At 45.5% G+C, this 27,937-nt stretch overlaps 1 protein-coding gene across 4 annotated transcripts in view; it reads right to left on the bottom strand.

Annotated features, from left to right (window-relative positions):
- Positions 1-11,369: 11,369 nt before the first annotated feature.
- Positions 11,370-27,937, bottom strand: part of CAPN9 (calpain 9) — a 39,948-nt gene continuing 23,380 nt past the window's right edge. For 2 of the 4 annotated variants that reach the window (XM_041747058.1, XM_041747059.1), the window contains exons 11-20: positions 27,647-27,855; positions 24,602-24,638; positions 23,505-23,585; positions 21,560-21,617; positions 20,036-20,100; positions 19,486-19,554; positions 19,111-19,189; positions 17,303-17,419; positions 14,187-14,251; positions 11,370-12,138 (exon numbers count right to left, since the gene is read on the bottom strand). In XM_041747058.1, the coding sequence (XP_041602992.1) occupies positions 12,112-12,138; positions 14,187-14,251; positions 17,303-17,419; positions 19,111-19,189; positions 19,486-19,554; positions 20,036-20,100; positions 21,560-21,617; positions 23,505-23,585; positions 24,602-24,638; positions 27,647-27,855 (807 nt within the window). In that variant the 3' untranslated portion in view covers positions 11,370-12,111. Of the gene's footprint in view, positions 12,139-14,186; positions 14,252-17,302; positions 17,420-19,110; positions 19,190-19,485; positions 19,555-20,035; positions 20,231-20,656; positions 20,779-21,559; positions 21,618-23,504; positions 23,586-24,601; positions 24,639-27,646; positions 27,856-27,937 lie in introns of those variants that run through there. The other 2 variants (XR_005986576.1, XR_005986577.1) reach the window with 2 other exon arrangements.

The following is a 27,937-nucleotide window of genomic DNA, read 5'->3' as shown; positions in this document are numbered from 1 at the left end:
GGTCACAGAATGCTCATAGCAGCATTGTTTACAATAGCTAAAATAGGAGAGGTGCCTGGGTGGCTCAGTCGGTTAAGCATCTGAGTCTAGATTTCACCTCAGGTCATGATCTCAGGGTCATGAGATCAAGCCCCACACCAGGCTCTGTGCCCAGAGCCTGTTAAGATTTATAGATTTATAGAGCCTGTTAAGATTTTCTCTCTCCCTCTGCCCTTTCCCACCTTACTCCCTCTAGCACACACATGCACTCTCTCTCTCTCTCAAAAAAACAACAACCAAACAATAGCCAAAATATGGAATTCTTGGTCAAGAGATGCATGAGTAAACAAAATATGCTATATACATAACTATGGAACATTGAGTCACAAAAAGGAAGGGAATTCTGACACATGCTACAACTTGATTGGACCTTGAAATCACAGTGCTAAGTGAAATAAGCCAGATGCAAAAGGACACAAATTGTATTATTCCACTTATTGGAGGTACCCTGAATAGGGAGAGTCAGAGAGAGAGAGAGAGTAGAATACAGGGCCCCAGGGGCTGAGCCTAGAGGGACAGGGGGTGCCTGTGGGTTTAATGACTACTGAAACGATGAAAGAGTTCTGGAAATGGATGGTGGTGATGGTTGTGCAACATTGAGAATGTACTGAATGCCACTGAAATGGCTAACATGGTAAAATTGCATGTCACATATATTTACTACAATAAAATAAGTTTAAAAATTATTTTTCTCTGGATGATGGTATTTGGGTGATTTTTTTCCAACCTCATTAATATATAAATAGTGACCTCTGTCTCTCCCTTGTGTTTCCCATGGACTCCATCAGACTGGGGCCTTGGTGACCTATCCTGTTACTTTATCCTCTGACAGTGGAAGGCATTTGCCCAGATGTCTGAGAGTCATCAAGTCTGTAAAATCATCATGTGAAAAATCAGATACTTTATGGAGCAGTAAAACTTGCTTATTAAATGTTCACCTAATACCTCAGGGCACCTGGGTGGCTCAGTCAGTTGAGCATCCAACTCTTGGTTTCAGCTCAGGTTGTGATCTCAGAGTCCTGGGATCCAGCCCCACATCAGGCATGTCACCGTCTTAGCACAAAGCTGACCTGAAAGAGAAAGATCAAGAGAGTATAGAACGGTAGTACAATACCTAAGGATCCCATTGCCTGCCACTGAGGAAACATAGGCCCTGGTTTGACTCAGCCTAAGTGTAAACTCAGAGCCAGAATTCACATGAGGTAGAATTTACCCTGGAAACTAATGAGAAACATGCTTCCATAAGTCTAGACAGAGATACATGGATTTTGAACTGTGCTTGACCAGAGGACACAGGCAGAGTGAAGGGCGTAATTAAGTCTAGGGCAGGATGACCTGACACCATGTGATGTTTTTACAGACTTGAACTTGGTCAAGTCTAGATTTGGTTAGGTTAGATGAATAGTAACAAAGACAAGAAATGGAAGTATGCACACTTGCAGGAAAGATGAAGAAACGGTTTACTAAAGAAATACTCAAAATTATTGGTGAGTGTGGAATCATTCTTTGTATTTTTTATCACCTAAACCCTTTGTAAAAATATATAAAATAACAAAATATATAGTGATTTAAGAAATATTGGGATGAGTTTCAGAAATATAGGGTTTATAATAGGCCTCGGAATTGTGCTGCAAGAGCCCTGTGCATTATTATTGTGTCTAATGCCCAGTGATATGATGACATCCATGGCCACATATCTCTGTGATTTGAACGAAAGAAAGTTCTGTTTCTGTAGACACAGTGACCAATTACTAGTCTTTGCAAAAAGAAATCAGCTTTGCAAAAACAGACTGACTTTTATATATTTCTACCAAATGCAATCATAGAGATAAACACAATATATGATTTCTGTGGGAAACTCAACTGCACATTTTCTGACTTTTCCAGGGACTTTAAACCAACTGATGCTACTCAGATAGGGTGATTTAAAAAAAAAAAAAAAACCTTGTAATTATTGAACACAGCAGGCATGTTCTGTGAACAGCACTATGATTTTTTGTTTAGAGAAAGGGGCCTGCATCTGCTTCCTATCAAAGGCTTTTACCATAGTGTTCCTTGCTTCAATGAAGGCCACCCTGTATGCTTGAAAATTCTCGTATCTGGAAGGCATAATGCCATCTCTGGAGCAGAACACCCTGCATGCTTTTTGAGCAAAGCAGAGCCAGTATTGCATGCTAGCAAACAGATGTTCAGTGGGTACCCTTCATGTATCCACAAAAGCTGGGCCTATTTGAACAGAGCAAAGGGATCAAAGGGGTTTAGGAATACGTATTCTGGGTCCCATTTCTCTTCCTCCATGCTTGTGGTCCACGCACATTAGAGACAGAAGGCCCAAACATTAACATGGACCAGCCACTGTGCTGGTATGACATGATCCCATCCCTGCCAGCAAGTTATTCCTGGTCTATGAGGGTGCACAGTAGAGGCAATGCTGTGATCCAGCAAGGCTAGAGCATTGTTTCAAAGAGGAAGACAGCCAATCTGGCTCCGGGATGCATCCTGAGAACACACTTAGCACTAAGCAGGGCCATACTGAGTTCTGGGCATTTTTCTGGGAGCAAAGAGGAGGCCCAACTGTATGTTAAGCAGGAAGGCCACATATCACCCATCACAGTGGTGGCGGAGTATTCAGTATTTGTAGAATGCAGAACGGAGGAGCCTATGGGAGTCCTCGCCAGAGCTAGGTAGAGGCACATGCAGATACATTTCCTCCTCAGTGCTGTCAAGGAGTTCAGGAGGGGCCAGGAGGGAGACATAAGGTTGGGAGTCAGTGGTGTAGAAATGGTGACTGAAGCCACGAGAACACAAAATTCGGGCATGTGCACAGTGGGATGAAAGCAGTGACAGCTGAGTTCCAAAGGCACCAGTATTCAAGTCTGAACAGAGGGAAGAGCATGGGAATGAGATGGGCAGGAGTGGGTGGCAAGGCAGGAGGAAGCTAGAGAGTAACAGTGCTCAGAACAAAGAAGTGAGTTCATAAAGAACATGGCCAGGAGCATCCTATGCTGCAGAGACCTCACACAGGAGGAGGACCCCATTGTCCCCAGGAGCTGGCACCATCCCAACAGAGATGCAACCACAGTGGTGGGGGGAGGAAGACCGTTCCAGCAGTGTGTTGAGAAGTGACCATAGGGGAGACCATCTGATGGATGACCACCTTTTTAGGATCTAGAAGTTCAACTGCAAGGGAATAGAGAAAGCTAAATCATATGGATAGTTGACTTCTGATGAGTTTGGAAGATGGAGGAGCATGGTGAGATGCTGAAAGAAAGGAGGACAGAGAATTTCCTAGAAGCCAAGTCCTGATGTGGCCTGGAAAGTCTCCTCTGGATGCTCTCGTTCTTTTCAGAACCCTGAGTTTTGTCAGGGAATCAGATAAGTGAATTCTCAGGCTGGCTGGCCCCATCTCTACTCCCTCCTACCAGTCTCTCCATCCACCCCACTGGACCAGGAGTGAGCCACATGTGTTCAAAACTCCAGAGTTTGAGAAGGAATCAAAGCAGCCCAGAGAAGTTAAGTGATATGGCTAAAGTTCCACCACTAGCTGGAGGTAAATTACAGACTAGAATACAGGTCTCCAGACTCCAAAGCCAATGCCATTTGCATTATGTAATCCTGCATTTGTTCCATGTGGTTCAGCTGCTCTTTCTATGGAAAGAGAGAGAGACTTTTCCTCCTAGCATAGCTCAGCTGGTAATGCACAGATAAATCTCCTCAAGAACACCACCAGGCTATGCTCTAGGCACCATGCAGGGATCAAGCAAGAGTCTCTCTCCCTCTCTCATACGCATTTTTCCTCTCTCCCTCCCTCTTGTCCCAGTGCCTAGCCCTTCCCCCTTTCAGAAAGCCACTGTGGGGCTGGAGAAATGCCCCAAGCAAGCATCAGTAGCAAGCACAGCCTACTGTTGATTCACAGCTGTGGTGCCGACACAACCCACACTGGTACTTGGCAGGCGTTCTTGGCTCTTAGTAGAATGGTGCTTTGTTACCGTGAATGATCAGGGCATTGAGTAGAGCTGGCACCACTGACCACAGGACTTCTGCCAATCGGGTCCCCTATTCTGGTACTTTCTGAATCCCTGGCACCTCAGTGCACTGTGTGACTGTGTATAGGACAGAAGAGAAGAGCCTGGGGCATTTCAGAGAAAGGTGTCTGTGGCCCATGGTTCCCTCCTGGTAGGGCCTGAGGGGTTTGGTCTAAGGATCTAGGGGAAAAGATTTCCACTCCCTGGGTTGGGTGCAGCTCCTTATATGCGAACACAAGGGCTGCAGCTGATGCTAGGGCTGGAGGCAGCATACCTATGGGAACAGATACTGGAGAGGTAGGTCATCTCTGCTATCTGAGAGAATAGGGCTCGAGGCATGACCACTCCTTACCATGGTCCACAGGCCTATCTCAGAGAGCCCATGGAAGTCTTTATTTAGAGAATTTTTACATTGTCCTTCATTGAGGGCTTACAGTGTTACAGTGTATCAAACACTGCTGTCACATGCCGGAATTTCAATCTATCAGCCATTGTAGAGCTTGCAGCCTGCAAAGTTAGGTCATAGGAAAGTTTAGGTACTCAGTTAGTGCACAGCCACCCTCTGTGTGTGAAGCTTTCCCAGGTGAGCAGAGAGCTGCTCACAGGGGAGGAAGTCCACCCACAAAATAACATGTATCCTCCTCTCTCAACCTGAAATCCCACCAAGGAATATCACTCCTTAGGCTTAAAGCTTTCATGGTCCTTCAAAATGTCAGTAAGAGAGGACATTTTCTTTTTAAATATCAGTCACTTAGACGGTTGTAAGAATAATTTTCAGTTTACTTGATAGCATCATAGAATGTCAAGATGGGGAAGGACAACACCACCTCCAGGAGAGGTTTGAACATCTTTATCCAAATTCTGCTCAAACAGGAAGCAGTTAGCATTGCATTCAAGTCTTTCTCTGCTGCTTCATGTGCCCCTCTGTGCCTTGGGTTGTTTAGAAATCTTTTACAGGAATGAGAAAAGCAAAACTATAAGATTGTCTGAATATTAAATGAGCTAATTATAAAGTATGACTGATTTTTTTAAAGGTTTATTTATTTATTTTAGAGAGAGAGAGCAGGAGTGGGATGGGCAGAGGGAGAAGGAGAGAGAGAATCTCGCAGACTCCCTGTGGAGCATAGAACCTGATTCAGGACTCGATTCCATGACCCAGAGATCATGACCTGAGCAGAAACCAAGTGTCAAACACTTAATTGACTGAGCCATCCAGGAGCCCCAAGTATGGCTGATATTTTGAATGGATAGACTGAAACCAGAGAGCAACCTTGTTTTGTCTTCCACTGTCATTCATTGAACACGCCCCATTCTTCCCAGGCCCTGGATGAGATGTCAGGTGGGTCTCCTGCCTTCACTGGTCTTCCCTAAATCTTCCTTAGGCCCATAGATCTGCAGACACTGGAAATCAAGAAACACACTTTCAATATGGTAATTAAAATGTCTCCACCAAGGTCCCGGTGAGCAATCGAGACTGAATCCATTGCAATCCATTGCACAAGGACCCAAGCAAGTGTCCATGTGGTTGTGAACGATTTTCAGTATCACCCTTGTAGTCAAAGAAGAAGTGGTGGCCTGTCTAGAAACATAAATATTTCACAGAACCAAGCAGATGTCTCTATTATTAAGAAGTTGAAAACAGACTAGTCTACCTAGATGTACTCAAGCTCAGCTCAAGTTGTGTTTTGTGAAATTGATGGCTACCACCCTAAATAAGAACACTTGTCCCAGAAAAGATGAGTGAAAATATTCTCTTTTTAAAGATTCAAAAAATTAATTAATTAATTTATTTATAGAGATCGTGAGCAGGGGGAGTGGCAGAGGGAGAGAGAGGGACAGAGAATCTCAAGCAGACTCCACACTGAGGGCAAAGCCCAACACAGGGCTAGATCCCATGACCTGAGATCATGACCTGAGTCAAAATCAAGAGTTGGAGGCTTAACCTAATTATTCTTGAAAGCAAGAAAAAAACACTAATATGGATTATCATTTTGACTGATTCAACAGAACACAGTCACTAAGGTAGATAGTAATTAATTCAACATTATTTATCTGCTTCCACCCTGTCTCATGTCTCTGTGTCTTATCTCATAGATCATGTACTTTTTATTAAAGACTTTATCAAGGTATAATTTAAATACCACAAAACACACTCAATGTAAGTGTACAAACAAATACTTCTTAGTAAATGTGTAGGGTTTTGCAACCATCACCGTGATCCAGTTTTAGAATATTTCCATCACCCCACACAGTTCTCGTGCTGGTTTGATTAATACCCCCATTCATTTCCAGTCCCAGACAACTGCAGATCTGCTTCGTGTCTCCATATATTTACATTTTAAAAAAGTTTTATGCAAATAGAAAGTAGAATAAGCATAGATCAGCAGTCTATTTTACAATATTTACAAAAATTCTATTGTAAGGAATTTTGTTAATCTCTTCCACAGTTAGGGATTGTTTTCATTTTCTTGACTTTATAAATAAAGCTGCTATTAATAGTCACATACAAGTCTTTTTGTGTACATCATATATTTTGATTTTTCTTAGGTAGGTACCTAAGAGTGGATTTGCTAATATATGTGGTAAGCAGATGTTTAACTTAAAGGAAACCCAACTGTTTTTCAAAGTAATTACATTTTATTTTTCCACCAGCAATGAATGAGGGATGTAGCTTCTGCATATTTTCACCAACACTTAGTATTGTCAGTCTTCTTCATTAACCATTACGGTGGGTCTCTGTGGTATCTTATTGTGGCTTCAATGGGTAGATGTGTTCATTTCACTAATGGCTGATGATATTGAGCATCTTTTCATGTGCTCATTCCATTTGCATATCTTCTTTGGAGAAATGTCGATTGAAATATTTGCTCCTTTAGAAAATGGGATTGTTTGTTTTCCTGCTGAGTTGTAGTTCCTTATATATTCTGGAAACAAATCCTTTGCCAGACATATGATCTGCAAATATTTTCTTCCAATTTGTGGCTTTTCTTTTTATTGTTTTTGCACCTAGTGCAATAGGGACACTATTATTAGTGTCTTTTGAAAAGCAAACATTGTGATTTCAATGAAGTTAAATTTATCAAAGTTTTATTTTATGAATTGTGCTTTTGGTGCCAAATCTAAGAAATTCTTTGCCTAATGGAAGATCACAAAGAATTACTCTGATGTTTTATTTTAGAAGATTGATAATTTTAGCTCTTACATTTAGGTATGGTACATCTTGAGTTGATTTTTTGTATATGGGATGAGATAACAGTCTAAATTTGTTTTTGTTTATGTTTTTGCATATGATTATATGGATAGTCAGTTGTTCCAACACTATTTTTTTTTAAGATTTTATTTATTTATTCATGAAAGACACAGATAGATAGATAGAGAGACAGAGACACAGAGAGAGGAGAAGCAGACTCCATGCAGGAAGCCCGACATAGGACTCCATTCCGGGACTCCAGGATCATGCCTTGGGCCGAAGGCAGGCACCAAACTGCTGAGTCACCCAGGGATCCCCCCAACACCATTTGTTGAAAAGACTATCCTTTCCTCCATCGAATTGACTTGGTAGTCTTGTAAAAAATCAGTTGACTGTAAATGGAAGGATTTATTTCTGGACTTCCATTCTGTTCAATACATCTGCATGTTTGTCCTTAAGCCAAAACCACACTCTCTTGATTACTATAGCTTTATAGTAAGTTTGGAAATCAAGCAGAGTGAGTATTCTTTCTTTATTCTTTACGTAGATTTTATATACAATCTTCAGGATTTTCTGTGTACAGATTCACATCATCTGTAAATCTGTGAACAGGTTTACCCCTTCCTTTACAATCTGTATATATTTAACTGATTTTTCTTGCCCATATTACACTGGGTAGAGCCTCCAGTGTAATGTTAAACAGAAGTGGTGAGCGCTTCTCATAATAAGATAATAAGGGATCTGCCTTATTCCTGATCTTTGGGGGGGAAGGGTCTGGTATTTTATCATGTCTCTTACCATTATGTATGATAGTTGTAGGTTTCTTATCGATGTTTTTTTGAAAAGTTGAGAAAGTTTCCTTCTTTCTCAGTTTTTAACAAGTCTTCAAATTTTATTCATTTATTTATTTATTTATTTATTTATTTATTTATTTATTTGAGAGAATGTGAGTAGGGGGAGAGGCAGAGGGAAAGAATCTCAAGCAGACTCCCAGCCAAGTGCAGACCCCAAGATCATGACCTGAGCTGAAAGCAGGAATCAGATGCCCAACCAACTAAGCCACCCAGATGCCCCAGTTTCTTAAGAGTTTTAGTTAAAGCACAGTTGTTGGTTAAGCATTTGACTCTTGTTCTCAGCTCAGGTCTTGATCTCAGAGTTTTGAGTTCAAGCCCTTCAATGAGATGTAGCTGGGTGTGGAGCCCACTCAAAAAAAAGTTTCAATCATGGTTTTGTTGGACATTTTTCTGCATCTGTTAAGATGATTATGTTTTTATCCTTAATCTCTTAGTATGGAGTATTACATGCTTTCATTTTGGGGTGTTAAAACTAATCTTGCATTTCTAGGATAAATCCTTTGTAGCCATGTTGTATAAACTATTTAATATGCTGCTTGATTTGGTTTGCTAATATTTTGTTAAGATTTTTGAACTTATTGCAACAGAGATGCTGATCTATAGTTTTCTTTCTTTTTTAAGATTTTATTCATTTATTCATGAGAGACATAGATAGATGATGATAGATGATAGATAGATAGATAGATAGAGAGAGAGAGGCAGAGACACAGGTGGAGGGAGAAGCAGGCTCCATGCAGGGAGCCGGATGTGGGACTCAATCCTGAGACTCCAGGATCGCACCCTAGACCAAAGGCAGGCACTAAACTGCTGAGCCACCCAAGGATCCCCAGATCTATAGTTTTCTTTGATGTCTTTGGTTTTGAAGAGTTATAGAATGAGTTGGGGAGTTGTCCCTCTTCCTCCATATTCAAAAGGAGTTGTTAAAGATTGCTATTATTTCTTCTTTATTATTTTATTGTTATTATTATTATTTTTTAAAGATTTATTTATTTATTTTATGATAGACAGAGAGAGAGAGAGAGGCAGAGACACAGGAGGAGGGAGAAGCAGGCTCCATGCCGGGAGCCCTACGCAGGTCTCGATCCCAGGACTCCAGGATCGCTCCCTGGGCCAAAGGCAGGTGCCAAATCGCTGAGCCACCCAGGGATCCCCTATTTTATTATTTTTTTATTTCTTCTTTAAATATTAGATAGATTCACCAGTAAAGTTACCTGAGCCTGGATTTTTCTTCATGGGAAGAGGTTTTTTTTTTTTTTTTTTAAGATTTTATTTATTTATTCCTAGAGACAGAGAGAGAGAGAGACAGAGACAGAGACAGAGACACAGGCAGAGGGAGAAACAGGCACCATGCAGAGTGCCTGACATGGGACTTAATCCAGGGTCTCCAGGATCAGCCCTGGGCGGAAGGCAGCACTAAACTGCTGCGCCACCAGGGCTGCCCCATGGTAAGAGTTTTTAACCATTATTTCAATTTCTTTACTTGTTAAAGACCTGGTCAGGACTTTCAGTTTCCTCTAAGTCCATTTTGTCAATTTCTTTCTTTCTAGGAATTTTTCCATGTCATCTAAGTTGTCTCCTTTGTTGGCATAATGTTGTTCATACTATCCTCTTACAATACTTTTCATTTTGTAGGGTCAGCAGTGATGACCCTCTTACACTTCTAATTTTGTTAATATCGGCTTTTCTCTTGGTCAGTTTAGCTAAGAGTACATTGATATTGTTGATCCTTTTTTAAATTGTTGATCTTTTCTAAAAACAGTGTTATAATTTCCTTGAGTTTTTTTATTCTTCAATGTTCTAGTTCATTAATTTTTGCTCTGACCTTTATTTCTTTCTTACTGCTTTCTTTGGATTTAATTTCTTTCTCTCTCTCTCTCTCTCTCTCTCTCTCTCTTTGGTCTCTCATGTTTTTGTTTTTTTTTAAGATGGAAGTTTAAATTATTGATGCAAGAACTTTCTGCTTTCCCAAGTCCTATCTCATCCATTTTGATACATTGTATCCTTGTTTAATTCAGCTTAAAATATTTCTAGTTTCCACTGTGATTTTTCTTTGGCTCCTGGATTATTTCTAAATATGTTGTTTAATTCTGAAAAACTGAGATTGCCCAACTTTCTTTCTATGATTTCTAATTTAGTCCTTTGTGGCTGGAGAACATACTCTGAATGACGTAAATCCTCTTAAATATATTGAAATTTGTTTTATGCCCTAGTATATGATATAACCTAGAGAACATTTCGTCTACTTTTGAAAAAAAAAATGAGTATTTATTTTAGATAGAGTGCTCTAAAAATGTCCATTTGGTCGACAAGGTCATTAAAGTCTTCTGCATCTTTGCTGATTTTCTGTTTAGTTGCTCTATGAATTACTGAAATAGGGTATTGAACTAATTGATAAACTATTTCTTCTTTCAATTCTATGCATTTTTGCTTAATAAATTTTGAGGCTCTATTATTAGGAGTATTACATTTATAATTGTTATATTTTCCTAATGTCTACTATTAGGTGGTATTATATTTATAATTGTTATATTTTCCTAATGTATTTAGCCTTTATCATCAGTCTGACTGCCTCAGTCGAGATGCAGAAAGAGGAATAGGAAAATGTTGACAAGAGTCTTTATTGTGGTTTCCATAGGAAGGAATGAGTAAGGCCGGATAAGCAGTTTGAGGATTGGCTAGTTTGAATAATTTCAGCAGGCTCTGGGGGCATAGGAGTATTCCCAATTGTCTGGTGGGCGATTAGAGAAGGTAGATAGTGGACTGTGGCCCTGTGGCGATTAGAGAAGGTAGATAGTGGACTGGAGTGTGAAAGTCCCATAGAGGAGGTGATTGGGTGTTGGCTCTGGATTGGTTGGTTTGTATATGAAAGGCATACTTGCAGGCAAGTTGTTTGCTATCTCTGGGAATTGATTAGCCCTGGGAGGGGGAATCCCTCCAAGATCAGCAAGGCCTCAACATGTCAAATATCAAATACAGAAACTAGAAAACACTGTTATTTCATATTGCTCCTATCACATGCCTCCATTGCTGGATGAGCTCAAGGAAGGGTTGAGAAGTGAGAGGAGACCATATTGCCTTGGCATGTTTAGCAAGGAGACAGGAATCTGATGAAGCATCACTTCTAACTTGATCTTCATCCCAACTATTGTCCCCCCTTCCCTCTCTGCACATCCCTCCATTCCACCTCCCCTGCCACAAGTATATAAATAAGAAAATGAGACCTAGCATTTACTGAGGCAATATTGTGTTATTTCCCATTATTCCAATTTGGTGGGCTAAATAAGGCTTCTTTCCTGCTCTGTTCTTCTTCATCATGGTAGAAATGAATGCAATCCAGACTGATCCAAATCTGGACTCCTGAAAAGAAATAACATTGCCCCTGGATCTTCTGACCCAAAAGCTTTAGACACAAAGAATGGATTGGACAGAGACTGACCACTTAGTTACCACCTCTTGGAAGAGGAAATAGGGTTTTTCATATTGTTCCACTCTTACAAGTAATCATCCAGAATTCCCTGAGGTTTTCCCCCAATAAGGAAACATCTAGGATGAGGAAAGTGTTTAATTATGATGTCATACCTTTACATTTCATCTCAGGCTCCAATACATTAATAAAAACATTGTCCTGTATAGGATGTTTGAGTATAATGACTGACACTCCACACCCCAAGCCATAGTTCTGTGCACTGATTTACACTTTTGACAATTGGTATTGGAAAGAGATGGTGAAGGCAGGGGGAGAAATTGCTAGAAATGCCTAAATCTGAAGGTAAGGCACTGGTGGTGGCATCAGCCCATATTAGGACAGTGCTTGTATAAAGAAGTAGCATAAAATCAGAGATCCTAGCTGAGTTCATTTCACTCTTCCAAGATTAAAGTGATGGGGCAGGGGGATGAGAAGGTTGGATAATGGGAGGAGAGCTCTACACCAAGAAACATTCTGAAGTTCATGGCCCAAGAGCCAAGACTCAGCTGGACAGACTGTATCCTTGCCAGGGGAGTCTCAGATGTTCATTGTCAAGTTGATGAACTAGAAACAAAAAGAAAAAAAAAAAAAAAGAGAGAAAGTGAAGAGTTGGTTATTCCTCTACTCCCCTACCAGCCCTGGTTTGTTTATGTCACAGCAGTTCTGCATCCAATCATATTGCCTATAAATATGGACTTCTCCTTCAACATGAAATATTTTAAAAAATGATTCCAAGCATTTTCAGTTTTCCGGAGGCCCTGAGCTCTTTCTGAGTTAGCTCAAATCAAGTGCAGATGGTGAGAAAGAGAGTGAGAGAGAGAGAAATGTGCTTTCTTCCTGGCAAAGCAGACAGCATTCCTGAGGCACCTCAGGCAGGACAGTACTGGACTCATGGGGGAATTTAAAAAATATCAATGCTTGGGCCCCACCCTGAGAGATTTGGACTTAATTGGTCTGGCTTATAGCCAGGCCATTGGGGTTTTTAAATCTCCTGGGGTGATCCTAATGTGCAGCCAGAGTTGAGGATGATGGGCTTGAAGGGAGAGAGAGGGAGAAGACTCAAAGTTTTGTCCAGTTTTGTAACTCACAGTTCTCCATGTTTTAGAGATGGACAACTGTGAGTTACAGTGTATCCAGGGATCTGAGATACACATATGAGAACATTGGTGATGAGCCCACACAGTAAATGGCCAAATTACATGATATTTTTAGAAACCAAACTTTTGGTATAAGATTAAGGCCTTGAACTCTCTGCAGATGGGGAAACTGAGGCACCGAGCAGGTGAATTGACCAAAACCAAGGCACAGAGGGGAGGTTCCATCCCATTTACTGCACACCTATCAGCCTCTTTATCTTGATGGTCAATAAAGTGGAACCCAAATCCCAAGTTGTTACTGAATTTGGAAATGAGCCAGGGTTTGCAGTGTGAAAGTAGAAGACAGTGGGGAGGGGGAAGAGCTCAGAGATGACAGGAAGGAGACATGGGCTGCCAGCTTTACAACCCTTCTGTCTGAGGAAAAGCAGAGCTGGACAGGAAGTCATGGAGCAAGAATGGGAAAAAAAATGGGCAATAGAAATTCTGGGAACCAGCAAAGGGAGGTGTTCCATAATTTCCTCCCTGCCTTTGGTCAGGAGAATGTCTAGCCAGCAATCTCAGACTTTAGTATGTGTAGGAATCATTGGGGATCCTCCTAAAACAAGATGGGATTTAGCAGGTCTGGATGGGGCCTGGTACTCTGCATTTTGTTCTTTTGCATGATTTTTTATTGTATTTATTTTATTGACTTAACAGCCATATAACACTGTACAAGTGTGAGGTGTATAATGTGCTGATTTGATACATTTATATATTTCAACGTGATTGACTAACACCTCTTTCAGGTCACATGATTATCATTTCTTTTTGTGGCAAGAATAATTAAGATGTAGTCTTTTAGCAACTCTGAAGTTTATAACAGTATTGTGGACAGAGTGCACTATGTGGCACTCTGCATTTCTAACAGTTCCCCTAGGTGACACCCAGGCCACTAGTCCACAGACCACACTCTGGGCAATGAGGAGAGGACGGTCCACACCTGGGACGCCTCTTCCAAGCCTCTGAAACTCGGATCCTTGTGCTTCCCTTCATCACATTTGCTGTGGTTAGCCTTGTAACTGGCAAAAGTTGTATCTCTCTCACGGTTTTTGAGGTGTTTGCACACGTGCGCATACACACATGTACGTGCATGTGCAGGCCCCCCTCCCCCGAGGATCACAAGACCCACATGATATCATGAGCAAGGGGGGTGCACAAATAGGGAGCGAGAAGGCAGGCAGGCTAAGGAACCCATATGGCAAAAGAAAGAGAAGAAGAAGGCACGTTTTGCTTGCTCACTCTGTTCCAGGTGATTAAGCACCTTATGCCTCAGTTTCCACTTCTGCCAAATGGGGACTCTGTTAACCCTAAGCTCATAGGAGTATCGTAATGATTGCATTGGCTGCTGACTGACTAGTACCTAAAAAATATTAGCAGTTTCATTGTTGTTACTACGCCCATGGCTAAGGGTGACCTTCGTGTGCATTCAGCAAGTATTCACAGAGCAGGGCTCTGCGGAGCCTGGCTGGATCGTACCTCATTTATGTTCAGATGAATGAGCTCCTCATTCTTGTCCTTCGTACTGAGAGCCTGGAACACCCCTAATAGGAGAGACACAAGAAAGGCATCATTGTGGGGACGGTTCCTTCAACAGGTTTCTTTCTTTCCCAGTGACCTCGGGGCCTGCTGGGCATCCCATGGAGGAGCTGCTCCATCTGGTGGTAAGCAAGGATCTTCTAGAATGGCCGGCCTAGACTCAGGCTGACTACATGGGATTTTCTGTCGCTTGGTGGAGGTTCTTGAATTCCTGGGATGGCAGACCTGGTGGCCTTAGCATTGGGTGGCACGTGCTGTCATCTACAATACGCCAGTCAGCCAGCCAGATCCTAGACCCCAAACATTCCCTCTATGTTAACTTTTCGGGGAACTACAGAGCCCTTCTTTTCCACAGGGCTTCTCCCCAGAGAAAAAGCACATGTGCATAAAATTTTTCATGAGTCTTGAAAGCTGTTCAATCTCTACGAGTCCCTGATGAGCACTGTAGGTGCCCATACACGTAGGTGGAGCTGGGGGAGGACAGGAGCTGGCCGGACACCACAGCTGACGCACTGAATAACCTGAAAGTTACTTTCCTCTCTGGACCTCGGTCTCCCCATTTAGTTAAAGTGGCCAAGCCAGGCAATCCTGGCTTCCCCTAAGAGTTACACAGGAGTTTTTTTGTTTGTTTGTTTTTGTTTTGTTTTCTTTTTAGGATTTTTAATTTATTTATTTGATGGAGAGAGAGCACATGTAAGAGAGCACAAGTAGATGGAGCGACAGGCAGAGGGGGAAGGAGAAGCAGAGCCCAGCTTGGGGCTTGATCCCAGAGGACCCGGGGTCATGACCTGAGCCAAAGGCAGATGCTTAACCCACTGAGCCACCCAGGCACCCCAGGAGCTTTAAAAATATAATGAAAAAGAGGAAGTGGCTGCCATAGAGCAAAAGAGACAGAACCCAACAGCCAAGTGCAGCAACTAGATCCCAAGACGAGTAAGCAAACGTGGAGAGATGGCCTGGGGATGTTCAGTGTGGACCAGGTCTTAGATGATTTTGAGGGCTTACGAGAATGTTGTTGGGGGTGCAGACGGCATGAGGGCTGGGTTGGATAACAAGCTTGCCTGTTAGAGATATTTACAAAGGAAAAGACAGGATTTCTGAGCTTTGTTACCAAGTAATTCAGAAAAAAGTACTTGTTAGAAAAACATACAAAAGATTAGCAGGATGATAATTGTTGAGCCCGATGTAAGGCGCTGGAACTATTGGGGGGACTTTTATAAACATCAGTGCTGCTTGCCACCCCCTACACTCTAACGGACTGGCCTCCTGTCCAGCCTGGTCATCACAAAACATCTTTGACTCCCCTTCCCCTATTTTGCCCACCCCCCACCCAAGGTCATCGAAATTTTTTAAAGCTACCCTAAGGGGTTGTAATAAGTGGCAAGGTTTGGGAACACTGGTGTGGGGCACACGGGGACTAATTGTTATTCCTTATACTTAGTTGTATGATTAAAAATTTCAAGAATCGGGACACCTGGGTGGCTCAGCAGTTGAGTGTCAGCCTTTGGCTCAGGGCATGATTCCAGGATCTGGGATCGAGTCCCACATCGGGTTCCTACACAGAACCTGCTTCTCCCTCTGCCTGTGTCTCTGCTTCTCTCTCTGTATGTCTCTCATGGATAAATGAATAAAATATTTTTAAAAAATCAAGAATCAAAAGTTTAGATAATCCTGGGATAAAGCCCTAGCCTTGGTATTTTAAAATGTTCTCCAGGTGGTGAATGGAACATGAAGATCCTGGAGTAGGATGGTGTTAAGACTAAAGTGACTTTTCCTTTATATTCCTTGAATATAAGAACTAGTTTGTAAGAACTAGCTGAGAGCCCCCTGCCTGGAAGGATCAGGCTGAGGGGAATTAGAAAGGACAGGGACAGTTGAGAGCAGAGAAGCCAGCAAATCTCATTATTTCTAGGTCAGTTTTGACCACTGTGTCAAACTTAGAAAGTCCCTACCTTTCACGAGGGCCTTTCTAAAATGTACCTATTACTAGCTCATGGTGACCACCTAGAGAAAGCCCAGCCTCCTGGCTTGGCTGTATAAGGCCTTTTGCACCACTTGCCTCTCTCAAATCATCATGATTACCCAATACATATGCCTCACATGTCCACGAAGTGTGACCCTCCTGGTGATTACAGGCTCAACAGGTAATCACACATGTTCTAAGTGTCACAAAAGTAGAGGGAGCTCTGGCACCAGAGATCCAAGGAGCATGGACTCTGCCTTGGCTTAGCAAGTGCCTTGGGGTCACTTTGCAAACATCCTTTAGAAGATCCCAGACAGGATGAGTCCATCATTTGTGAGGCCCAGTGCAAGATGGAAATGTGGGATCCCTTCTTAAAAAGTGATTAAAATTCAAGATGGTGACACCAAAGTGTTAAACCAAGCATGGGCCTCCTCAGGGGTGCAGGGCCTGGGCATTGACATATTTTGCTCCCCGCCCCCCACACCCAACCATGGCAGCAATCCTGGATGGTGCTGGGTTCCAGGCCCCTAGATGTGCTTCACTGAGCTTCCACTCTGTGACAGTGTGACAACAAACTACAAATTCTAAGGACTCCCCTACACATAATGTGTCTTTTCTTGATAACTGGGTCAGCCCCTAGGGCTTACAGAACACAAAGGTAGGGTGGAGGGAGGGGGAGAGAGAGGGAGGGAGAAGTTGGGGGGAAAGAGGCTCTTTGGATTCTATGTGCTATGATGGATTTGACCCCAAATGGGACCTTTCCTCAGATGTGAGGTGGGAGTACCCCCTCCACCTGGTCCTCCTGCAAGGACCCTGGAATGTGCCCGCAGAGAATGACTCTTAGCAAGCGGAGTGGCCAGCAGAAGAGTGCTGGGCTCTAACCCAGAGTGGTGGATGAGAAGACTCCTAAGGACTTCAGGCAAAGACTCCCCCCGCCCCAACCACACACACAGCACAGAGGTCACAGGGCGGCTCCCTGGCCTATTCTCCCAGGATTTCTGGCCGGCTGTCTCTCACCCGCTCCTGGGAGGGAACTGAGAGGACAGGGACCCTCCCCCAGGGCCCAGGAGACACAGCCCCACCAGACACTCACGGCTGGCATTCTCCAGCCGGACCAGGCAGTTGAGGAAGTCATCAAAGGTCAGCTGGAGACCCTCGTCCGCGTACCTGAGGACAATCAGCTGCAGGAGGTGACAGCCCAGCTGGAAGCCTGTGGGGAAGGGAGATGAGACACGGCCTGTCCAGGTCGGGCCCCACGGGGCACACCCGGTCAGTGCTCTGTCAGCAGAGTGTGGGTTTCCGGGCACAGTGGGGGCCACTGTCCCCAGCATGGATGCAGCATGGCAGCGTGTGTCGATGTTAGGGGGGCTGCTGGTGGACTCGTGACGTCATGCTCTTGGTTTTGACATTCACTTACCCATGGTATCTTGCTGACTTTTCAGGAAGCCTCACTTGGGAAGAACTTAACACTGAAGGGTGTCTGAGCTCCATCCCCGCCTTCCCCTGCCTCCATTTCTGGAGAGCATTTTAACCCAAAGATGTTGAGGGTTCTAGAAATCGTGTTTCTAGAAGGGATGCTGCTGCCTACAGTGGGTGACACATGGTGCAGGGTCCCCTTCACACACCCAGGCTGAGCCAGGGGTGGTTTGCTTCTCTTCTTTGGGATTCGAGTCCTATGGGTTGGTTGAGGGCTTTAGACAGGTAAAGTCACTTTAGATCCAATATTTAAGGCTTCGATGTCTAACTACATCCCAGGGAATGGCCTCCCTTTGGCTTCAGTCTACGTGCTTACATTCCAGGGAATGTTCAGCATACTGCATAGAAGTCTCCTGGGTCTGTCCTGTTCCTCAGTTCCATCCCAGACAGAGAGGAGGCCAGTCAGGCACAGAGGGCAGTGTCTGGAGCCAGCCAGTAGCCAGTTGCGGCCAATGTCCCAAATGCTGGCATCCGCTCTCCATGGGGCTGGAGGAGGGGAGAACGGGGCACCCCTAGCCCCCATGTCAGGCTAGTGAAGACCCAAACACACCCTCCTCTCTGCAGGGCTCCCTTTGCTCTCTGCTCCGTCCTCCTCTCCTGGATATAGGACCCAAGATGGTCCGGATTTTAGACATTCTTTATCAGACCATGAAGCTGACAATGTATCCTGATGTTTGGCTCACCTGGGAGGGAAGCAGATTATAAACTCTGGCAGGGTCCGGGGGGCCTGAGGTGTTTTGTGAGACACACCATACAGCTTGGCAGGGGCTGGGGGCTGCAGTGGCCTCAAAACCACGACTGTGTGCAAAAGACCGCAGAGCCCCAGAGACTCAGGTGGCCACGGTAGTGACTGCCAGGGGGTTAGAGACACCACCTGGATCCCATCCTTCGTGTACAGAGCTGATAGGAACCATGACTGAATCATCTGGTTTGGATTCAGTCTGATGGTGACAAAGCCAGGGACAGAGCTGCAGGTGGCAGAGGAGCTCAAATCAAGGGATTTGAGCCCAAATCATGGGATCAGGCTGCCCTTCCTCATCCATGATAATCATCACCTGAAAGCAGCAATTAGAGGTTTGGACACACTGGGCCTGCCACCAAAGGGTCACATGTGCTTCTGCTTGGCCAGAAAACGTGGCCAGAGGCTGGAGAGGGGGTTGGGCTACATTCACCCTTAGTGGATACATTTTAAAGCTTCCTGCCAATATTGCACAGTGGGTTAAAACATGGGCCTTGGTGTGAGTGGGTCCCGAGCCTGAGGCCTGGCTCTGGCACCCACGGGGCTGTGTCCTTAAGAAGCATGAACTGCATGGTTCACCGAGGTCAAGGACTGGCCAGCTTCCAGGGCCTGAGAAGCAAGTGGCTGCCCACAGACAGTACCTGGCTTGTAAGCAGCCCACGCTGGACATTCAGGCTGTGCTTTACCTGCGGCTTTCAGGGCAGTCCGCAGCTCGTAGGAGGACATGGTGCCAGACTTGTCCATATCAAACTGATGGAAAAGGTTCTGTGGGAAGGAGAGGGCGTTGAGAACAGGGGGAGGGCAGCCGAAGGCGTCATCCATGGCAGTAACTGCACGGTGCCAGCACAGGACGAGAGGCCTCATAGGGCCTGGCTGCATTAGGCCTTTTGCTTTCCTTCTCATTTTGGAGGCAAGCACTGTGGCACTTTCGTAAGCATGAGAAGGGAACCAGGGAATTCCATCATGAATCCTTCCCTCCTGCCCTTTCCCTCGGCCACTTAGTATCCCCTCCTGCTCTCGGCTTGTGCGATCCCCAGAGGCCATGGTGCTGGGTCTCGTACTGTCCACTTCTTCAGCTTGTCCCAGAACACTTTGAACTCCTTGAACTCCAGCTTCCCATTGCCACTGGTCTATGCCGAGCGCGTCAAGGAAGGAAGAAAGGAAGGAAGGAAAGAAGATGAGCAGGGTTTCAAACCAAGGTGCCTCACTTTAGGCTTGGGAGGGTAACAGGCTGGCCTTGGGGACTTGTAACATGGATTCAAGGCTTCTAGGGAGGGTGGCTTAATCATCAAACCACGTACCTCTGAAGAGGGGAAAAGGCAAGAGTGAGGTGGGGTGCACCAGAAGGTTGCAGAAAGCGCATAATAAAAACACACTTTATTCCCTTAGCTGGGACCCCAAAGTGGCAACAAGACCCCCAAGTCCCTTCAAAAGCATTCCCCCCCACTGGACAGTCTGTGCCTCTTGATTCTGTTCCAGTTCTAGGGGCTCCTTGGTCTTTGGATATTCTCTGGGAAAAAGGCTATCCTGCCAGTTAAGGGTGTCACATCCTAGGAGGGTCTGCACAACAGGAGAACACAGCTCTTTCTGCCCACGGATTTGGAAGGATACATCCATTAGAGAAATGATGTTTTTACAGGAAATCAGGCTTAGCTTCTTGAATTTGAGGTCCTTTTCTGAAATCACACAGGAAAGCAGAATTCATCTGGATATGTGATAAGATAAACCTATTCCCGGCTGCTGAGAGTCCAAGGGTATGGTCAGATCTAGAGCTGGTGAGGGGGAGACAGGCTCACTCTCAGGATGCTGGTGAGACAAGAAACTGACATGGCCTTTTGGGAGGAAAATTTGCAAAATATAAAAAAATGCCTTAAAAAATGGGAATATCTCTCCATTAATTTATCCTAGTTTTAAGAATCCCAAGCAAAGAATTACAAATTAATTAAGATCTTTATCATTTGATTATTTATAATGGCAGAAATTCAGAAATGACATAAATAAATGGAAGGGTAGGAGCAGCAAAGGTTATATGTATGGGATAGACTGTGACACAGTCCTTAAAAACCATGTTTTTGAAGCACATTTAATGACCTGGGGAAATGATCATAAAACATCAGTTTAAAAGGCAGGATTTGAAATTACTGAAGAAATTTGAGCATTCACAAATGCTCATAAAAGAGTCACTTTGGAAAAGAGTCGGACAGTTCCCTGAAACAGAAAGTATAGAGTTACCATGTAATGCAGCAAATGTCTTAGGACACCCAAGAGAGGTGTCCACACAAATAACTCGTTCACGAACATTCACAGCAGCATTATTCATAACAGCCAGAAAGTGGCAATAAATTGTATGTCACCTGTGAGGAATGGAGAAACAAAAGCTAGTATATTCCTACAGTGCAGTATTATCAAGCCAATAAAAGGATTAAATTAGTCCTGGCAAATACTACACCGTGGATAAAGCTTGAAGACATCCTGCTCAGTCAAAGAAACCAGTGGAAAAAGACCACCTACTACATGGGTCTTTCTATGGGAAAAGTCCAGGATAGGCAAGTCTGTAGGGACAGGAAGTAGATTAGCGGGTGTCAGGGGCTGGGGGAGGTGGGGTCTGACTGCTCCTGGGTACAGTTTTTGGAGTGACAGGTTCTAAAATTGGTTGTGGTGATGGTTATACAATGTTACGAACACACTAAAACCCGTGATGAGTGAATTGTATAGTATGTGAATTATATCTCAAAGCTGTTAGGTTAACAAATAAAATTGTATCTATAATTTAAGGACCATTATTAGGTGTGTGTTCATATATACACACTGAGAGACACACATACATGAAGTCACACACGCACATCTTAACAGTGGTTATTTCTGAGTGGTTAGATTATTGGTTTTTGTCTTTGTCTTCGGGCTTCTCTGCATTTTTGTGGACTTTTCTACCATTATTGGCATCAGATTTGTAATCAGGAAATAAGCAATGAAAGCTACTTTTAAAGTCTACCTAAAGTCAGCCCTGGAGAGCAGGAGCCTTGGGATGCTGGAAGAGACCCAGTGGCGTGAAGTCACAGGTCACACGGCCCCTCCATTGGAACCCTGGGGTCTCCCATGGGTGAGTGGGTGGGTGGGGGTGGTAAGAGCACTTACTCTTTTGCAGCACAGCATTTAAAATATATTCTAGTTCCTCCGCTGTCACCTCCATATCCTGTTGAAGGGGAGACAATTGCTTTTTACGGCCCTTAGAGCCTTCTTTGTTACTTGCTTCCAGTTCTGAGCTTGATTTGACTCAAGTCACAAGCCCGGCCCGCGAGGACCCGGCTGCCAGGCCCAGGTGCCCATCTCCTGTGACTTCAGTCTGCTTAACTTCTCAAGGACTCACATGCCCAGCCCAGAAAGGATGGAAAAACTGGGCCAGGCGAGGCAAGCTTCCCCACTCCCTGAGCTAAGCTCCCTACATGGCGCTTATGTTAGAGGGCCTTCATGTCTGGGTCTCCAGGCCCCTCCATGCAGAACAGCCCAGAGAGTATTAAAAATATCCCCACTGGGGACTCACTCCAGGGACCATTTCAATCAAGAGATTGGGAGGATGTCCCATGGATTATTTTCAAAACCTCTAGGGTGAATTCAGAACCACTGATCTGAGGCCATCCACCAAGTCCACTAGATCTCAGCACCCACGGCCCTTAGAAGCTTATCAGAAATGTGGCGCTCCCAGCCCTGCCCCAGACCTCCTGGAGAGGAAATCTGCATTTTTCCAGGATGCTCAGGAAAGTTTTATGTGCATGACTATTTGAGCAGCACGGACCGAGGGCTCCTTTGCATCCAGGGTTTTGATCTACTGGTGCAAAACAGTCTCCTGTGAAGTTATTTCCACATGTGCCCACACAGGTTCCACCCCTGAAGCTTCTGAGGCTTGGGGGATGGGGTTGGGGTGTTCATCCCTAGAGGAGAAATTACAGATGCAGTCCCAGCCCCCATGGACCAGAGCAGGCCTGACAGAGGCAGAGCCACTTGCCCAAGTCATGGGGACAGTCCGAAGAAGAGCAGGACTGGAACCAGTGAGCTCACTCTACAGGTCATTAATAATGTTTGAAAGAATCTCCTGCAATATTCCTTCGCCTCCTTTCCAAACCCGGATCTTCATTTCTGGGAACTTCTGTCACTCTTCAGCTGTGAGGAGGCCCTCACCCTGGCCTGGCCTCTAGCCGGCGCCCAAAGCTGGAAGTTCACCATTCCTGCCCCCACCTGCCCCCTCTGTCCTGCTGTCTGCCCTGCAAAGAGCAGATGGCCACCTTGCCTGCTGTGGCTTATACAAAGTCACACAAATCCCCATTTTTTTGCAGCCGGACTGCTGTGCCCAAGTCTCCCTGCCCTCCTGTTTCTTACACCACCTGAAATCCCACCACCTTCTGCCCCCAGGTGCAGGCAGCACACCTCTTTTACAATTCAGGAGCCCTGAATGGAGTCATCAGCACCTGCCACGAAAGGATTAATCAGGCTGCAAGGGAGCATGGGTGGGGCAGTTTCTCCTGGGGCTAGAGATACCCAGGGCTCCCAAGAGTGACCAGGGCCCCCAACAAACAAGCTGACAACCAAGCAGGCAAGAACGGGGTGGGGGCGGAGGGCAGGAGGTGACAGACAGATCCTCTCCTTCCCCCGTGGCTGGCTCTGGCCACATTGGCCAAACCTGGCCCAAAATCACATTTGCAATTTCATGGTGATGTCCTCCAACAATGCCACCTTCCACCAGAGCAGAGAGAACATTCTAAAGGCAATGGTTTGTGGGCAGAGTTCAATGAGCCACCTCTGCAAAGCTCTCTCTAGCTGTCTGCAGAAAGCCCCCAGGGCCTGGCTTTGGGTGCCCCTGCCCCACCGATGGTGGCAAACTGGCATGCGGGGGTGGTGGACGAGGCAGTCTGCAGAGCCTCCCAAATGGCTGGGCCTGGTCTCCCATCGGATTTAGCTTCACCAGCTCCACCAGGCCTCTGGGAAGTGTGGCCCACAAACACCCTACTGCATCCCCGGGGCAGAGGAAACCCGCGCCCCAGCACTGCAGGGGTCAAGGCCAAGCGCAGCTTGTGGCCATCCCTACCTCCCCAGCGATTTGGTCAAACAGGGCCCGGAACTGCAGTTCCTCCTCCGTCTCCTGGCCGGCTGGAGTGGGCTTCGGAAGCTAAAAAGCAACCAGAGGAACTTGCATTGGACCCACAGAAGAGAAACTTGGCATTTGCTTTCCCCAAGAAATAGCAAGAAAAAAGAGGCCTGCAGTGGAGATGGCGCATCCTGCGGGAGAGGCTGGGACCTCACTCTGCCAGGAGGGCCCTGCTCTGGCCACTGCCTGGAGCATTAGGCTCACTTGGGCAGGCTCTTTAGATGGAGTATCTGGAAGGACCAAGTAGGGGCTTCTGCAGATCACAGCGCTAAGGGAGGCAGAGTCCTGACCTAGCAGGGGTCCAGCCAGGGTGCTCGGCGCTGCCGGCACCTCCTCTGTCTGACCCTCGCCACTCTCAACTGTAATTCCTTGCTGAACCATGTGTCTTGACAGATGGTGAAATCTTTGAGGGCAGGAGTCTGTCTCTGGCAGGCAGCCCTGGGTCTAGCACATGGAGAGAGCTCAGCAAACGCTTGGGGTGTTGTGGTTTCGTCTTGTGCAGATTGGTGCTGCCTTTGGAAGTGTCAGACTGTCCCAGTTACACCTCCGCACCTCTTGAAAGTCTTCCAGCCCTTGGACGAGTGTAAGACCCGCCCCACTGCTCCCTTATCAGCACACATATTGTAGGGAAGAAGTCGGTGCTCCTCCAAGTCCAGTGCAAGAGAATCTACTAGCCACTCTCATTTTCTTCCTGCTGATTTTTCTTAGACTACATGCATTTTAAAGACACCCCATCCCCTTCAGATGCAGCAGCCACCTCTCCGGGAACAGAGCCAGTTGGTGGCACAGAAGAAAACAAAAGCTCTAAACAAAGCTTTCCTCAGAGCACCTCGCTCTCCCCTACACTGGGTCCTGGTGGGATGTGAGAGACTTAGAGGTACGAGACTTGGCCTCCAGGAGGCTGGAATCAAGACCTACCTGATTGCAGATAAGCCATTCCCTGAACCTCAAAGTTCTGTAGGACGCTGTGACTGAGGAGGCTTTCAGGACAGTCACAGAATCCCACCCTTCAGGGTAACATGTGAAGGAAGGCTCACCTCTGGAAGGTCAATGTCCACATCTCCATCCATGTCCCTGGAGGGCAGAAAACAGGCTGGCTCTCTTGGGGATTAACTTCCTCCCTCGGATCTGCAGTCCTCACGGGACCAGAGGTATTGGAAGTTTCTGGCCCATTGAAGCCCTTCTTTTTCCGTGATGTTTACATTCCACAGGGCCTTGCAGACCCCCTGCACTGACCTCCCTCCATCTCCCCTATCCTCAGACCCCACCCAGCATGAAAAGAAGAGGGAGGAAGTGTAGCCGCCAGCCAAGGAGAACTCGTAAGTTCTGGACTTCCAGAAGTAAAAGAAACTGAACCAGCTGCCACCCACTGTTTCCTGGATGCCCTTTACAAGGGATATATATGAAGTGTGACGTAGGATAGCAGAGCCCCAGAGGGCCCACCAGCCCAGCAGATTCACCACATACTCCCCATGAGCTCTACATCCCCGGAAGGAAATTCAGTTCCTTGGATACGGTCATCCTGTCTACTGAGGGTGTATTATTTCTGGGGGAATTGAAAAAGATTATAGAGCAAGTTAAATCAGAACTTAAAATTCTCCCCAAAGCTCCAGCCTTTATCCCTGGTGCCTCCCTGAAGGTGTGTGTCCCTGTTCCCACTGTGGGTGTTGGGAGTGGGGCAGGCTCTGTGTGTGCTCATGTCTGGGGTAAAGAGCACAAACAATGGAAATGTTCATTTTCCTGTTCATATATTTAGGGGAACCTACAGTGTTCAGGAAGTGGTAATTTATTGAGAGGAGAAACAGGCTTCTGCTTTTGGTAATGCTAAAACATTTGGAAGACTCCAATCTTACAGAGTAAACATGAAGCACTCCCTGAGAAAAAAACGCTAAAAATCCAAAGTGAATACCAACAAGCAAACGTTAAGATGGAACGGGGCTAGTTCGCCCCTTCTTCCTCATCCCCTGGGCATGCACAGCAGAACACTTCCAGAGGTTTTTTTTCTATCATTGTTTAGGATCTTCTCATGAGGATGAAGCTGATGGAAATAGAGCTTCGTGTGGTTCTTCAGTCACTGAGCTACAGAGTTGGTGCTTATGCTCCAGATCACAGCAGATTAAAGGACCATGTGTGTATGGACTTAGCTTTGCCAAGTGTAAGCATCAACGGAGCCCCAGGACTCTGACTGCACCCCGATACTGGGACAGGGAACACGAACTGTGTGAGAGCCTCAGCCTGGCTTCCTCCTCTTGTCCTTGCCACCCACAGGAGCTGCCAATCTGTGTGCCTCTCGTATGGGTGCTTTTGTGTGAACAGATCCTGGGAAATTCATCCTCAGCTTGTACCAGTGTCTCAGAGAAGATCAGAGAAAAAGCCTCCAGCAGAGTTTTTAACAATTAAAGATCATATTGCTTCTATTTAGCTGAGGAGAAGGAACTATGCTTTTTGTCATGAGCTTGGGAAACCCAGCCAGACTGGACAAATGGGAGCATCCTCAGTGTCTACCACCAATCCAATCCTATCCCACTAGACCAAAGATAAAACCGGAGGCCACGAAGTCACAACTGGCTCCTTCTTTTATGGAAGGCTGGTCCTCAGTTGGGGATGGATCCAGCTCAAATGCAGAATGAGCTGGTTTTGCCATTCTCTGTGCTCTCTAGAATGTCTCTATTGGGAAAACAAGTGAATGCATGTATCTTCAACCATTTTTTTTCCTCTGCCCCAGAGAACGGATGGCAAAAAGGCAGTAGTGGGAAGTTTTTCATAGAAGTATTTAACACAAAATAATTCTGCTAAGGCACTGCAAAGGGAAAGTGGTAGAATGTGGGGCAGATAAAACAGAAGGCAGCCTGTGTAGTGTAAGCACCCAACAGTCTGCTTTTTAGATTGTAATGTAAGTGCCTGACATTAGGTTTTTGACTGTCAAGGCATCCAGCTCAAAGACATCCGTCTCAAATAAACACTGCCAGCTATATAGCTAGATACAAAGCCCAGCCACCCTACCATCAAGTTCCCTCTTTTTTTTTTTTTTTTAGAAAGCTCTAGTAGACCATTTGATCCACTGCTTACTTTTCCTTCAAATACTTTAGTTCCTGCTTTTATGTTTGAAGTTCACCAATAGTGAACCTGTGAAACCCTAGGCCCTTGCCCTTGACCCCAATAAAAGCAGAACTCTAGGCCTATGAGCACACACTCTCTCTCTCAGAATCTCATCAGGATTTCTGTGTGGCCTTAGGTATGCTGTGTACTCTCCAGAACCTGTAAGTAATAAACCTTGTCTTTCCAAAGTTCCTTGAGTTGGGCACCTGGGTGGCGCAGCAGTTGAGCATCTGCCTTTGGCTCAGGGTGTGATCCAAGGTCGTGGGACTGAGTCCCATATCGAGCTCCCTGAAGGGAGCCTACTTCTCCCTCTGCCTGTGTCTTTGCCTCTCTCTGTCTCTCATGAATAAATAAATAAATTTTTTAAAAAAGTTCCTTGGATTATTGCTGAGATGCATCTTGTAATCCTAAAAAGATCCACAAGGGTCAGTCTGGCTTCAGCATTGGCTCCAGTTGGGGAAATGTCTCTGGAGGTTCACCACAGGCAGTACAGGGGCAGGTGAGTGCCCTTAGGCATTCCTAGCCGGTGGCATTGCTGTCCATAAGCTGAGGCCAACCCCAAACAACCTGGCAACATTTATTTAAACTAAAGCTAAAGAACAGGTCATTCTGGAAACTTGAAACAGTCCCCCCTTCACTGTGCTCAAAAATAAGTCTCACACTTCTAAATGTGGGTCCCACTCCAGAGGTTTCTTGAGAATAGGGTCTGGAAAATGAAGGGCTCCACCCAAGAGGGTCTGGTGAGACTGATTCTGGGAGTGGTTGGAGAGAGTAATTTTTCAATGGCTTTTTCCGGGGAGGGAATGAGCAGAACCAAAATGGAAACATATCCCGCTTTGCAAGTGGGTTAAGAAACTCTCCTGCCTGATTTCTTAGGTGGATCATAGAGAAGGGAAGAGAGGGGTCATAGCTCCAATGGTCCCCTGTGACTTCCCAGGGACTGAGCCTCTAAATGAAGAGGAATTCTTGAACCTGTTACTCACCGGGTGATGGCTTTCTTCTCTGAAAAGATCCTCAGGCAGAAATCAGCTTCCTGATGGGGCTCAAAAGTGCTGGGAATCAGGATGTACTCCCCGGGTGGCAGTTTGAAGCGGTCGGAGACTTCTCTCAGGTTGATGAACGTTTTGCTTCTGGCCTGGGAAGCATGGTACCTGAAGAAGTCTTTGTTCAGGTGCTCGTCTTTGCTGGGGCTCTGCAATGGGAATGTTCTATAAGGAGGGCCGTTGGTCTTGGGTATTTGGACACAGGTGGGGAACTGGCCATTGAGTCTTGGG

This window comes from Vulpes lagopus, chromosome 3 (assembly GCF_018345385.1).
Source record: "Vulpes lagopus strain Blue_001 chromosome 3, ASM1834538v1, whole genome shotgun sequence".
NCBI classification, from domain to species: Eukaryota; Metazoa; Chordata; class Mammalia; order Carnivora; family Canidae; genus Vulpes; species Vulpes lagopus.
Note: the sequence above shows the minus strand (reverse complement) of the source record. Positions and strands in the feature narration are given on the sequence as shown.